Source organism: Rhincodon typus, chromosome 24 (genome assembly GCF_021869965.1).
Source record: "Rhincodon typus isolate 14 chromosome 24, sRhiTyp1.1, whole genome shotgun sequence".
Lineage (NCBI taxonomy): Eukaryota > Metazoa > Chordata > Chondrichthyes > Orectolobiformes > Rhincodontidae > Rhincodon > Rhincodon typus.
Genome location: NC_063355.1, coordinates 7,928,672 through 7,944,130, shown reverse-complemented (window position 1 = coordinate 7,944,130; position 15,459 = coordinate 7,928,672). Strand labels below are relative to the sequence as shown.

The following is a 15,459-nucleotide window of genomic DNA, read 5'->3' as shown; positions in this document are numbered from 1 at the left end:
TGGTAGGGTATCCATGCAGATTGCCAAGTTAAACAACAAAATGTTTACCTCCAACCTAGAACATTCATAGGTATCCTTAAACATGCCACTGCCATGGAGAGACTGGAGAAGACATCTCTAATCTCATTTCAAATACGGTCTTTGGTGAGATGTAGGAAACCCAGAGGAGGCATTCTGTTTCTACTCTCAGAAAATACAAGACAATGTTCAGTAAATATGATAACATTGAATGTTGTGACCTAATAACCCACAGGGTTGTAACTAGAGATGACCATTTAGTAAAAGTTCTATTCCATAGGATCCCACCCCATCACTGAGGAAGACCAGGACTACCTGCAGAATTCTTTGGAGTGGGGTGTCATCTGAGAGTCAAGTGCCTATGCCTCCCCCATAGTCCTTGTGAAGGAGAAAAATGAAAAAGTTGAGGATCTGTGTCAATTACCTGTCACTTGAGGCAAATGCTCATAAGGATATTTATCATCTCCCTAGGATTGAGGAAGCTTGCAAATTCTCAAAGATGCAAGGTGTCTTCCTGAGATCTCAAAATGGTTCAGTTATAACCAGCTACAAATTGTTGAATAAGACATTGAAAATGTGGCATTCCAAACAGGGGACTTTACAAATACATGAGAATGCCCTTTGAGCCCTGCAAAGCCTCTGCCACTTACATGTGTGTGATGGATGAAGCTTTTGATGACCTATATTTCCAGTCCCCCTTCATTTTTCTAGAAAATATACTCATGTTCATCTTGACATTTAAGGATACCCTAGCAAGACCAGACACCCTTAGCTTGCTTGTCACAGTTTTTAAAATTTGAAAGTCAGAGCAGTGTCAACTTCTCAGGACAAATGTATGGGTACCTTGGACATTTGGTTACCATGGAGGGCATCACCCCTGACTGTCAGAAATTTCCAAGCGGTAGAGGAGTGGCCCTGCCCTAATTGGAAAGGGATCAAGCTGGTTTCAATAGAAGCGTTGTGCAAAGCTATGCACAATAAACTGCACCACTCTGCAATTTCCTGAGGAAATCACAGAATTCTGAAGGAGTGGTTGAACAAGAATGTATGAGGTGTGATCATTCACAGAGCAGTACGGGGAATTAGACCCCAGCAGGTGAAGACTCTTTGCACCTTCAAGCAGAAGCTTGTTTCATCACCTGTCCTTGGCTACCCAGGTTTTCAACTCATTTTCATTCCAGAAGCCGCCTCCAGTTTCCTTGGCCTGGGAGCAGTGCTGTCATAGGTTCAAATGTAGAAAAAATAACAGGAATATGGAGAATTACTCCAGTTTGAAACTCGAACTGCTAGCTTTGAGGTGAACTATTTCCCAGAAAATCAGAGACATTCTTGTTGGTGCTAAGTTTGAAGTGTTTACTGACAATATCCCACTCAGTGACTTTAATTTATCTGCCAAGCTAGGAACAGCAGGGACCAACTGGGACACTGAACTCATGCAGTTTTGATTCTGTATCCAGTACAGGCCAGGCAGAAGTAATGCAAATAGTGATGCCCTTCGATGGAAGGCTAACCAGAGGAGGAAATGCATCTCTGGTCAGCTGGACAAAATAGGACCTCAGACAGCTTCAACAGATTGATTTGGGGATCAGAAGACTACATATTACTGGGACACCCATTATTGACCAACCCAGCTTGAGACAGAAGAATTGTTGCACTTCTGGAAGAATGTCGGGAAGGATGGAGTCCTCTATTAGCTGGTTTAGAACAAGGGGAGAGAGGGATGAAACAACTTATCCTTCCCAACAGCCTAAAGTGTTAAGCATTGGTATCAGCTGAGCAGAGGAGCTTGAGCAATAGTACTAGCAGCTCCAACAACAATTGACATCAGAAAAGACAGCTGAACTGAATAGATGCTGATATTAATGACGACTGTTAAAATTGTGAGAAGTTTACTTTAGCCAAAGTAGGGAAGTGACTTCACTCCAGCTTGGGATCCCTGGTCACTAAGAGACTCTGGAGTTTCTTGCAATGGATTTTTTGGTGCTTGACTCCAGTAGTAATAGGACTAAGCATGTTCTCATACTTATGGATGTCTTCACCATGTTCACACAGGACATCCTGACCAATGTCCAAAAGGCCTATAGCCACAGTGTTAATATGTGATTGGTTTGTCTGTTTCGGTCATTGTCCATTATGGTTTCATAGGGGTGCAACCTTGAGAGCAAGATCTTATAGCAGCTTTGCAAAGTCTATGCACAGACAAAAGCCTCAGCACTGAAATCACCAAGCTGGTAACAATCAGTGTGAACAATTGAACCAAACGCTGCAAGACCATCTGCACACCTTGCCTCTTGACAGTAAACAAAAGTGACCTGAGTATCTTCTAGATTATGCCTACAATAGCATACCACACTCAGCTATGCGAGAGTAGTAAGGGCGTGGAATGCCCTGCCTGCAAAAATAGTAGACTCGCCCACTTTAAGGGCATTTAAATGGTCATTGGATAAACATATGGATGATAATGGAATAGTTTAGGTTAGATGGGCTTCAGATTGGTTTCACAGGTCGGTGCAACATCGAGGGCCAAAGGGCCTGTACTGCGCTGTAATGTTCCATGTTCTATGTTCTATGTTCTAAGTGGTAGCATCACTGAACTTGTAATCCAGAATCTCAGGTTAAAGCTCTGGGGGCATGGGTTCAAATCCCACCATGGTAGATGATGAAATTTAAATTAAATTAAAATAAAGAATCTAAGGGGGTGGGGGAAGGGAAGGCTAGCACAATGGTGATTGTTGTGGAAACCCATCTGATTGACTAATGTCCTTCAGGGAAGGAAATCTGCTATCCTTACCTGGTCTGACCTACATATAATGCCAGACTCTTCGCAATGTGGCTGACTCTTAATTGCCTTCTGTGTACTTAGGGATGGGTAATAGATGCCAGCAATGCCAACATTCAGACAGCAAACATGAAATATAAAAATTCTCTACACTATCTCTTCTTTGGAAGATACCCAGTCCTTCCTGTGTATCAATTGTGCCAGGACTTCCAGCAACAGGTGTCAACGGTGGGGAGACAGCAGCTAAAGCAGTTGAATGGGGTTGGGGGGGGGAAGGTATTTTGGGTAAAGCAACTTTGTGGGTTAAAGGAGCAAAGGATTCCTCAGCTTTGTATTTAGATTAGAGCAGTATTCCCAGGTCCACTGCCCCTTGACATTCAATGGTGTTACCATCACTGAATCCCCCACAATCAACATCCTGGAAGTTACCATTGACCAGAAACTCAACCGAACTCACCATGTAAATACAGTGGTTAAACATGCAAGTCTGAGGCTAGGAATACTGCAGTAAATAACCCAGCTCCTGCCTCCCCAAAGCCTGTCCATCATCTACAAGGCACAAGTCAGGAGTGTGATGGAATACTCCCCATTTGTCTGGATTTATGGAACAACCGTCATGCTCCCTTCAGGAGAAGCTGCAGAGCATATTCCTATTGATAAATGATTGATCTGTTCTTCATAGTAAAACTAATTTATTTAATATTACCATTGTTGTGGAATTCTCTTTTTTCAAATTGTGGGGTTTAATTATTATTTTATGGGTGCAAGTGCTGCTGGCAAAGTCAGAATTGATTGCCATTCTTAATTATGTTTGAGAAGGTGGTGGTCAACAGTTGCAGTGTGGGTAGTTCCATGGTGCTGTAAGGGAGGCAATCCTAGGCATTTAACAGAACCAGCAGTGAAGAATTGGTAACATGTTTGAAACAAAAAGGTGTGCTAAGAGACTTGGACAACAATTTGCAGCTAATAAAAATAATAGCACCTCATTAATTTTGGAGCAAAAGTAGGCATTTTCAGGAAAAAATTCACATGGAGTACATTTCATAATAAACAACAGCAAAGTTGACAGAATAGTCTGTGCACCTGCAGGTTGAAATTTCCATGTGTTTGTTGTGTAGTATTTTAAATCAACACGCGATACAAGATATTAGCGAATATTTCAAGCAGCCTTTATTGCAGTAGGAGGGAGACAGACTCAAAAGGGGATAAGTGTTTTATATACCTTTTATTCATATTAGACCTTGTGTTGTCTGCAAAGCATATCATGTTACACTAAGTCACATTTTCATTCAATTACCAATTTAAATGTAAAGCATTGGCCTTGACCAATAAGATCTTTAAGGTTCTTGAGTAGATCTGTCGCTTGGGTTGTGGATGCTGTGGTTGGTTTGCTCGCCAAGATGGTTCATTACTTCATAGACATTTCATTACCCTGCTGGGTAACATCATCAGTGCAGCCTCTGATGAAGCACCGTTGTGTTTTCCTGCCTGGTATTTAAACTCTGGGGTCCGTTGGATTTGATTACCTCATTTCTGGTTTTCCTTCACAGTGGTGTATACATAGGGTCTTGTTCTATGTATTTGTTGATGGCCTTCTTGGTGGAGAACCAGGCCTCTAGGAATTCCCGTACTTGTTTCCAGTTGGCCTGTCCTAGGATCCTGGTGTTGTCCCAATCGAACTGGTGGTTCCCCTTATCTGTGTGAATGGAGATAGGTGACCCCATAGCTGTCCCAATACTCACTGATCTCCAGATTAATAGCAGAAGCAGTGATGCAGAGACTCGAAAGCATTGCCCTCCTACAAATCCAACCCGAACTATGGATCTGATATGTGGATGACACTTTCATCATCATCAAACACGCCAAACTAGAGGAGACACACCAACTAATGAACAACACTCTCACCGGCATCAAATTCACCAGGGAAGAGGAAAAAAAAACGAACAGCTCCCATTCCTGGACATCATGGTAGAATGCAGGGCCAATGGGGATGAAGGTACACAGAAAAGCCACACACACTGACCAAGTGCTGAATTTCAACAGTGACCACTCCAACACCCACAAACAAAGTGAAAACGTTATTTAAACAAACGACAACACACTGTAGCAACCCACACCTACACCAAAAAGAAGAGGAGTACCTCCACCAAGTATTTAAGGACAACGGATACCCGAACAGCTGGATCCGATGATGCCTATCACACGAATAACAACGGGAAAATACTGCATGCCCTAACACACTCATCACACTACCATACAATCAAGAACATATCTGAACTGACCGCAAGACTCCTACGACCATTGGGTATTTTAGTAGCACACAAACCCACGTCAACCCTATGCCAACTGCGAACTCACGCCAAAGACCCCTTACCCACTATGGACGGAACCAACGTAATATACAAAATTCCATGCAAGGACTGCGACAAACATTACATTAGACAGCCAGGAAGAAAATTGGCCACAAGGAGTACATGAACACCAACTAGCAACAAAAAAAAAACACAACCAATACTCACTTATCTCCTTTCACACGGATAGGGAGAACCACCAGTTCGATTGGGACAACACCAGGAATCTAGGACAGGCCAAACAGAGACAAGCACAGGAATTCCTAGAGGCCTGGTTCTCCACCAAGAAGGCCATCAACAATCACATAGAACTAGACCCTATATGTACACCACTGTGAAGGAAAATTGGAAATGAGGTAATCAAATCCAACGGACCCCAGAGTTTAAATACCAGGCAGGAAAACACAACAGCGCTTCATTGGAGGCTGCACTGACGATGTTACCCAGCAGAGTAATGACACGTCTGTGAACTAACGAACCAGCTTGGCGAGGGAACCAACCACAGTAATAAGATCTTGTCCATGGATATAGGATATATCTATGATTCACAGCATACCATCTGCCATCTCAAGATTATATATCATTCTGGCCATCAAAGGCCTATTTGTTCTTCAAGTAATCAACATGTAAAGTTTTACAAATTTGAGAGTAAATTCCAATATTGATAGGTTACAATGTATATATTTTGTAACCATTGATCGGCATAACTCCTCAAAAATGTAGCAAAGACCTGAGCTGTTCAGATTGAGAAGCATTCCTGGCCTTAACTGATCTCAACCTTAATAAAAGTTCGAGAAATAGAATTTGTCTGTTTATGAGGCAGAAGAAATTAGGTAGGATTGCCATTGAGAGATCCCGCCGTAAAAGTGAATGTTCATCTGACACTTCAGCTTAGTCAATGATGCTTGTAAAATTAATCTTAGATTCCTATTCCTTTTGCTGAATCTCAAGTTATGTTGGTACATGCACATACAGAAAACTGTGTAGCTTATTCACATCTAGTCCACATGTTAAAGTGCAAAATAAAAACCACAGCAGTAAGCTTGATTTTTTTAAAAATCAGCTTATTTCACTTCTGAATAAAATGCATGTTAACTCCCATTTAATATTTACACTTGTCCTGGGACGTATAGAGATTATAACCACAGTTGATCAAATACTCTTCACTAAGTATTCCTGTCTGGAACGTGAGAAAACTGTAGAATTACTATGTACAAAACATAGCTGCTGATGGTTGAAATAGTTTTTGATGCTGGATTGTGTTTAGATCCCAGTAACTGATTTGAGTTTTTTCTTTAAGAAAGTTCTTAGGATTATTAAATTTATGTATTTGGAGGCCATTTATGATGATGTGACTCACGTGATTTGTTTTAAAAGTGGTTTATGGGCTACATCTATTTTCGTCCTGTAAATTGAAATAGAAATTTCCAAAAGCTTGATAGTGATTATGCTCATTCTCAATAAGAAAACATGCTAGTATATAGACGTTACAGATAAAAATCCATAGATCCTATTGATACAAGAAATGTCACATTGTCTGTATAATTTCGCCTTACCACCTTGCCCTACAAATCTCTCGTGTTTTTTTCAATACTCCCCAGGCATTGCTAACAGTTCATCATGCCAAATACTCTCAGTTCAGATGGAATGTTTAATGAGGCCAGTCTTGTAAAGTTTGCGCAGATAAGTAAATGTATTCCACCAAGTGGATACGATGTGTACTGTGATTTCATTCTGCTGCATTTTAACATGCTATAACTATCATATTTCACCCGAGGTAGGTCTTCCAAGTGTATGGTATAATCCAGTACCTCAGATTACTGTCTTAATATTTGCATGCCAAGTTAGAAATATGTGAATATTAAAACAAATGAACTTCTTGTAAGTGCAGATAGTTGAAGAACAAAAGACTATTTGACTCATTAAAATCACTCTAATAAGAGTCTTATTTATGACCGTTATATTATTGAATCCTCTACCCATTTCCATCAGTCCCAACTTTTATTTTATGAATCAACCGTAATGGTCCCTTAAGGAGAAGCTGCAGAGCATATTCCTATTGATAAATGATGGATCTGTTCTTTGTAGAAAAACTATGTTGTTTAATATTATCATTATTTGGAATTTCCTAGTTTGCAACAATACCGTCTCAAAGGTGAAGAATACAGGACAGCACCTCTCCACATCGAGCACTGATTTTCAGACTGGCCAGTGCATCTGCTCTGGTAACTCCAATATTCAGCAGTGCAATTGGTATCTTCATCTCATATGCTGCAATAACGAACCTATATCCAGAATACACCTATTTACGGAGAACAAAAAGAATCAGCAATATTAGTTTATAAATCATTCAGACCATGAATGTGAAAAGTGATTCTAAGTTCCACCTAAAATGCAGAGATTGAACCTGTTCCCTTTTGGAAGTTATTACTGTTTTGACTTCCACCACTCTTGGCAACGATGAATAATTATAACAACTCTATGTTTAAAATTAAAAGTGCTCATCTCTGCTTTGGATCTTCTGCAAATTGCCTTAAATCTGTAAGCCCCTCATTCTAGTTTACCTTTTAGTAAATCTCTTCAGCACTTTCTCCAAGGCCTTGACATTGTTGCTGAAATACGGTGTCCAGAATTGGTAAAATAATTCAACTAGACTTAAGCAGCAATTGTTAACGGTTTAGCATAACAATTGCATTTCTTCCTTATAGGTAAGACAGCATCATTACCAGCAGAGTACAGTTTTCCAGGCCAGTGTCCATTTTATACAATTGTTCTTAAATTGGTGGGATTTTGTAGTGGGTGTTTGTGTGTCACAAGACAGTGAGCCCAAAACATCAAATGGATACAATGTGTACTGTGATTTCATTCTGCTGCATTTTAACTTGCTTTAACTATCATATTTCACCTGAGGTAGGTCTTTCAAGTGTATGGAATAAATATCTCAAAGTACTTAGCCGTAGTGAAAGAGGAGCTGATAAGTGTGTAAAGAGGACAGAGGTGGATAATTGGGTGTTAGGGAGGAACAGCTGATTATTCTGCATGATGGAGAGGGAATACAAGAATACAAGATACAATACATGATTACTTTGTTTGAGGGAGAGAGTCTGATTACTATATTTGTTGGGGTGCAGGGAAGAGGATGGCAGAAGAGCTGTTAACTGCATGTGTGGGTGGGATGATTACTGTGTTTGTCAGTGAATGAGACTAATTACTGAAAGAGGAAGTGGGGATGGTGGAGTAGCTGATTACTGGGAGAGAGATGAGAGGCAATTATTACTGTGTGTTGTGGGGTAGGGGCTTCATAGTCTTCTGTCACTGGGGAATATACAGAGCTTGGTTGAAATCCACATAAGAACATGAAGTGTTAATATTTTATAAAATAGTACATTAAAACATTCCACATTTATATGATATATCATTCATTCTATGTTGATCTATGGTATATGAACTGAATGTTACAATTGATTATTGCTATTTTCTGGGGTTATGTTAATTTTAAAGAAAATAACTGGCTTTTATCATCTGCCACAGAATTAGATGGTGAGAAGTATGCACAGTTTAAGAAAAAAAGTGGTTAATTGATAGTTAATCCCCCAAAATAGAATTTTGTTTTATTCGGTTTCCATTAATATTCAGGCGAATGTTTCATGTTATGCAAAACAATTTCAGAAGGATGGGAATGGATACAAGTATGGAGACTGATTTGATAATCCTGGGGGAGCAGCAATCTCATTGAAAGACACAGTGCAGTCTCAACATTCACAGTGTATTTGTGCCCAGAATCCATTACAAATAGCAACATGGAAAACAGCAAACTTATTTTGTAATGGGAGTCAATAGGACATCTGAAATTTTGGAAGTAAAGCACAACATGCAAGAAAAAACCCAATGAAATTCAATGAAAGATTTTGAAATACCAGAGATTGTTTCCAGTGGCTGGGGAATGCAAATATAAAAGAGTGTACTTTCAAACCAAGGGCTGATCAATTAAGTCTGAGTGAGGTTACTCCACTCACAATGTGAGAATTGTAACTCCTGTAGCATTCAATATATTTAAAGTTTGGATAGATGAATTTTTCATCTCTCAAGGAATCAAGGGATATGGGGAATGGACAAGTGCTAAAGCCTGAGATCAGCCATGATTGTACTAAATGTCGGAGCAGCCTCAATAGGCTGCACGGTCATCTACTCTTTCTAATTCTTGTGTCTATATCACAAACAGGACAGTCATGATCTCACATCAATTGGTGAGTTACAGAAAGACTGAAGTTAGACAATAGAAACCGGGGAAGCCTGAATGTATATTTTCTTTAACTTACGTGGGCAAAGTGAATCTTGAACCAGCCCAAAATATTGAGGGGAAATGTGACTTCATTTTACCAGATTACCCTGATAATAACAATTGCAAATCCAACTCCAAAAATGTTAAAATTATTCTTCCGTTAAGTTGCATTATCTGAAGTTGTACTTACTAACATATTAAGATGTTCTATTTAATTAACAAAGAAGTAGCTCTTTAAGCCTGTGAAATTCAGACAAGACAAACCAAAGAACTTTAAGACATGTGTGACTGAGCTATCCTGGTTTCCAGGCCACACTGTCATAGCAAAGTGGCCATAGTTTGGGCTTCCCTACCGGAAAGTCTTCAATAATCTATTCACTCACCTGCAGAGAAGAACCAGCCACCAGAACAGCATCAGATTCAGCCACACGCTCGTAGACAAAATTCACTTTCTCCTTATTCACTGTGTCTCCGAAAAAGGTGACATCAGGTTTCAGAATACCACCACAACTCTCACAAGAAGGAACAATAAAATTTTTAACTTGATCATCAGTCAGGAAAACATCTCCATCTGGAGCTATTCCGTGTGCTTCTTCAGTCCAGCCAAGATTCAGAGCTGCAAATTTTTCTTGAAGATGACTCCTAGGTGTTACATCTCCGCACCCAAGACAGATCACTCTGTGAGAACAGCCATGAAGCTCAGTCATGTGCTGGCTTCCTGCTTTTGCATGTAAAGCATCCACGTTTTGAGTCACCAGCCAGTGAAGCTTCCCAAGTTTCTCCCATTTACTCAAAACATTGTGCGCCACATTTGGCTGACGAGAACAAAACTGTGGCCAACCAACATAATTCCGTGCCCAGTACCTCTGCCTGCCCTTAACACTGCGGATGAACTCGGAGTGCTGAATGGGACGCCTTTCTGTCCTTGCATAGAGCCCCACACCTTCTGAACGATAATCTGGAATACCAGACTCTGTTGATACCCCTGCTCCAGTCAGCACAAACAGTTTCTTGGACTGAAGTACAAAATCCTGAAGTTCCTTCAACTCGATTGAGTCCAAAGGCGCGCTTGAAGGAACAAATGCTAAATTGGAAGCAGTGACTGAACTGTAGTTCCTGCAGGTCCATTTCAGAAACAGGCATTTCTTAGCAACTGCAAATACAGACATCAGCCGCATCTAGAAATAAACATAATCAGCTATAATAATAATAAACCATACTTCAGGAAAGCAATTTAGAAACATCCTAATAAAATAGACATAGCAAATACTGAGGTTGTTGGCTTGCTCGCCGAGCTGACTGGTTGCAGTTCAGACATTTCATCACCATGCTAGGTAACATCATCAGTGCAGTCTCCGATGAAGCGATGTTATTCTACTCCGCTTGGTATTTATATGATCTGGTCTGTTTAGTTGGGTTGTCTCATTTCCGATTCTGCTCTGCATGGGTTTGTATACGAGATCTAATTCCACATGTTTGTTGATTGCATTGCTGGTTGAAAACCAGGTCTCTAGAAATTCCCGTGCGTGTCTGTGGTTGGCTTGAGCTAAGATGGTCACATTGTCCCAGTTAAGTTGATGGTCTTCATTGTCCAAGTGCACTGAGATGAGGGAAAGTTTGTTGTGTCATTTTGCTGCTAGCTGGTGTTCGTGTATCCTGATGGCTAGTTTCCTTGCAGTCTGGCCAATGTAATATTTGTTGCAGTCAGTGCAAGGTATTTTGTAAACTACATTGGTCCTGCATGTCATGGGTGTGGGGTCTTCGGTTCTTGTGATTGTTTGTCGTAATGTGGCTGCAGGTTTGTGTGCTACTGTGATTCCTAATGGTCATAGGAGCCTCGTTGTCAGTTCTGACATGTTCTTGACGTAGGGTAGTGTGGCCAGTGCATTGGGGTGTACTGTGTCCTCTTGGCATTGTCTACGTAGTAGGCACCTGCGGAGGAAGCTGTCAGGATACTGTTTGTTAGCAAAGACTTTGTATAGGTGCTCTTCCTCCTTCCTGCGTAGTTCGAGTGTGTTGTGACCCATTTGAATAGTGTCCTAACAGAGCTTTGTTTGTGGACGTTGGGGTGATTACTGTGGAAATTGAGGATTTTATCTGTGTGAGTTGCCTCCCTATATACTGTGGTTTGGAACTCCCCATTAGTTATTCGTTCTAGAAACAGAAGTTGACTGTTGTCTTCCTCTTCTCTTGTAAATTTGATCCCGGTGAAAACATTGTCAATGAGATGGTGTGTCTCTTTTGACTTGTTTAATGATGACAAACATGTCATCCACGTATCAGATCCACAGTCTTGGCTGTATGAAGGGGGAGGGTAGTGCGTTCCAGTCTTTGCATGACTGCCTCTGCAATAAGTCCTGAGATGAGTGACCCCATAGGTGTGCCATTGATTTGTTTGTATGTTCGGCCATTAAAGATGAAGTGTGTGGTGAGGCATAAGTCCAGCAGTCTGAGTATGTCGTCCTTGCTCACGGAGCTGTTTGGAGTCGGTGTTTCTGCTGCATCCAGTAATGTGGCAAGTGTTTCTTTGGCTAGTAGTATGTCAATGGACGTGAATAGTGCTGTGATGTCAAAGGATACCATAATATTGTCATTGTTTTTAATGTTCTTGAGGTTTTTAAGGAATTCGTGGAATGAGTCGATGGAGTGGGGTGATCTGTCGACCCGGCGTTTCAGTTTCTGTTGTAGGTCCTTGGCTAGTTTGTGTGTAGGTGTGCCTGGTAGAGAGACTATGGATCTGAGAGGAGTGTCTGGTTTGTGTACTTTGGGTAGTCCCAAATACCAATGTAAATACCAATCGGTATAGAACAACATTGCTTCATCAGAGACCACATTGATGATGTTACCTAATGTGGTGACAAAACGTCTGTACGATAACCAGCCAGCTCGGCAAGCAGGTCAACACCTCATCCACAACTCAAGCTACATATCTTAAATAGCAAAGACTACCCATATCTATTCCTGAAAGAGGCTATTCTCTGCAGGCAGGGATCCACACAAACTTTAGGTGCGATCACCTTATACTTCTGTGGTTGCTCACTTTATAATATCACCGTTCAAATTTCAATTCTTTAACCTCATGTGGTCTGGAAGGGTGAAGATTTGCTTGTGGATTGTAGACAGAACGAGAAAGTACCATTGAGAAAGAGTACCAATTTCACCTTGGAACCACGAAGTAGCAAGTTTGATTCAGCACCGATTTTACTTCCTAAATTGACAGTGTCACAGAACCTGACAGTTACCGTTCGGACCGTACCTTGCAATCTTACCTTATCCAGCTGGGTTCCACAAGCTGGCAGGACAAACCAAGTGTTACAAAACAATGTTATAAAATCAATTTTACCGAGCGGCTGTGGGCTGCTGCTATTGGTCAAACGGTTCCGATTACGTAAACATGATAGCACGTGATCTCGTTTCACGTGATTTAAGCAAGGTTTGATCAATGAAGGAACTTACTGCACATGATGAGATAACAAGCTGGATGAACACAGCAGGCCAAGCCGGAAAGCTGACGTTTCGGGTCTGGACCCTTCTTCAGAAATGGGGGAGGGGAAGGGGATTCTGAAATAAATAGAGAGAGGGGGAGGTGGATAAAGAAGCAGATAAGTGGAGAGAAGACAGACAGCTCAAAGAGGCGGGGATGGAACCAGTAGAGGTGAGTGTAGGTGGGAGGAAGGAAGGAAGGACGGACGGACACGCTAGGGAAGCGGGGACGAGCTGGGCTGGTTTTGGGATGCGGGGGATAGAAGGAGAGGAGATGAGATTTCGAAGCTTGTGAAGTCCTCATTGATACCATTGGGCTGCAGGGTTCCCAGGCGATATAGGAGATGTTGTTCCTGCAACCTTCGGATGGCTAGCTCTGAGAAACAGCGCAGTCGTATCTAATCCGGTATTCTTGATAAGAAAGGGCCCGAATAACGCTCGATTATTTGCTCCGACAGTAAGGGGAGAGAAGAGAGACAGACACAGTTTCAGGTTAATGTCCTTTTATTATTGTTGGGACACTTTAGACGTTTTCAACGAGTATGGAGGATGTGAAAGTTCGGAATAACCAAGAGGCCTACGATGGGGTGGAATTCAAGAGAGATTAAGTAACAGATGAATGATTATTGTTAGCACAGAGAAGCCTTTCTACCGATTAGACCCGTGCTGGCGTCCTGCGGAGCTGCTGCAACTTAAAAAGTCAATAACCAGAAGACATTTCGAGATTTAAGTAGGAATTAGCAGATTCATGGCTAACAGCTGCTGTCTGAAAGAAGTGGGGAATAAATATGGGGGCGATCTGAAAATTATGGAGCTTAATATTAGCACCAGAAGGCTGTTAAATATTTAAATAGGGGGGGGAAGTGCTGTCATGGCCATACATAGTGTTTTGGAACAATGGAGGAGGCTGAGATGGGAGTATGGCATAGAAGACTGTAAGACATGGGAGCAGAAGTAAGCCAGTCAGCCATTGAGTCTGTTCTGTCATTTAGTGTGATCATAGCTGATTTGTTCATCCTCAACACCACTTTCCAGCCTTTTGCTTATGATTTCTGATTCCCGATTCCCTTATTGATTAAAAATGTCAATCAATCACTTGATGACCCAGCATTAAGAGCCCTCTGCAGTAAAGAACTCTACAAATTCACAAAACCCTCAAGAAATTCCTCCTCACCTGTCCAACTGGGTAATCTCCCACTCTGAGGTTATGCCCTCTGGTGTTACACTTTACTGCAAGGGGAAACAACCTCTCTACAACTACCCTGTTAAGTGCCCTGAAACTTGTATTAACAATAGTTTGTAATGTGTGGCATGTTTGAAAGGAATGTTACTTTCTTTGCTCGTGGAACAGGCATACGGAGTCTTGCTTCACAAAGGAATTTAGCTGGGCTTCTCTGCAGTCAGGTTGATTTCTGTGGGAATGGAAGGAAGTACCTGAGTCAGGTGAAGATTGCACTCTGGTTTAAAAAAAAAATTCCACAGATTTATGATCTCAGAAGAAATTGTTCCTCATTTCTTAAATGTGTGACCCCTTATTCTGAGATTTATGGCCTCTGGTTTCCCACAAGGGGGAAACAACCTTTCTTACATCTGAGATAGTAGGAACTGCAGATGCTGGAGAATCCGAGACAACAAGGTGCAGGGCTGGATGAACACAGCAGGCCAAGCAGCATCATAGGAGCAGAGAGGCTGACGTTTCGGGCCTAGACCCTTCATCAGAAAAGGGGGAGGGGAAGGGGGTTTTTGAAATAAATAGGGAGAGAGTGGGAGGTGGATAGAGGAGAGGATAGGTGGAGAGGAAACAAACAGGTCGAAGAGGCGGGGATGGGGCCAGGAAAGGTGAGTGTAGGTAGGGAGTTAGGAAGGGGATAGGTCAGTCCAGGGAGGACGGACAGGTCAAGGGGGCGGGATGAGGTTGGTCGGTAGGAGATGGAGGTGCGGCTTGAGGTGGGAGGAGGGGATAGGTGGGAGGAAGAACAGGTTAGGGAGGCAGGGACGAGTTGGACTGGTTTTGGGATGCGGTGGGGGGAGGGGAGATTTTGAAACTTGTGAAATCCACATTGATACCATTGGGCTGCAGGGTTCCCAAGCGGAATATGAGTTGCTGTTCCTGCAACCTTCGGGTGGCATCGTTGTGGCACTGCAGGAGGCCCAGGATGGACATGTCGTCTGAGGAATGGGAGGGGGAGTTGAAATGGTTCGCGACTGGGAGGTGCAGTTGTTTGTTGCGAACCGAGCGTAAGTGTTCTGCAAAGCGGTCCCCGAGTCTCCGCTTGGTTTCCCCGATGTAGAGGAAGCCACACCGGGTACAGCGGATGCAGTATACCACATTGGCAGATGTGCAGGTGAACATCTGCTTGATGTGGAAAGTCTTCTTGGGGCCTGGGATGGGGGTGAGGGAGGAGGTATGGGGGCAGGTGTAGCACTTCCTGCGGTTGCAGGGAAAAGTGCCGGGTGTGGTGGAGCTGGAGGGGAGTGTGGAGCGGACAAGGGAGTCATGGAGAGAGTTGTCCCTCCGGAAAGCAGATAAAGGTGGGGAGGGAAAG

At 42.2% G+C, this 15,459-nt stretch overlaps 2 protein-coding genes across 4 annotated transcripts in view; one reads left to right on the top strand and one right to left on the bottom strand.

Moving 5' to 3' along the window:
- Positions 1-3,944: 3,944 nt before the first annotated feature.
- The window catches only part of sirt4 (sirtuin 4), a 16,563-nt gene continuing 5,048 nt past the window's right edge, over positions 3,945-15,459 (bottom strand). Inside the window, exons 1-3 of one of the 2 annotated variants that reach the window (XM_048611571.1) lie at positions 12,700-12,809; positions 9,814-10,608; positions 3,945-7,450 (exon numbers count right to left, since the gene is read on the bottom strand). In XM_048611571.1, coding sequence (XP_048467528.1) covers positions 7,298-7,450; positions 9,814-10,608 — 948 coding nt within the window. In that variant the 5' untranslated portion in view covers positions 12,700-12,809 and the 3' untranslated portion in view covers positions 3,945-7,297. Of the gene's footprint in view, positions 7,451-9,813; positions 10,609-12,699; positions 12,810-15,459 lie in introns of those variants that run through there. The other variant, XM_020528131.2, reaches the window with a different exon arrangement.
- The window catches only part of ctu1 (cytosolic thiouridylase subunit 1 homolog (S. pombe)), a 22,189-nt gene continuing 19,766 nt past the window's right edge, over positions 13,037-15,459 (top strand). For both annotated transcript variants that reach the window (XM_048611567.1, XM_048611568.1), the window contains exon 1: positions 13,037-13,085. The gene's annotated coding sequence lies outside the window, so the exon portion shown is untranslated. The remainder of the gene's footprint in view (positions 13,086-15,459) is intronic.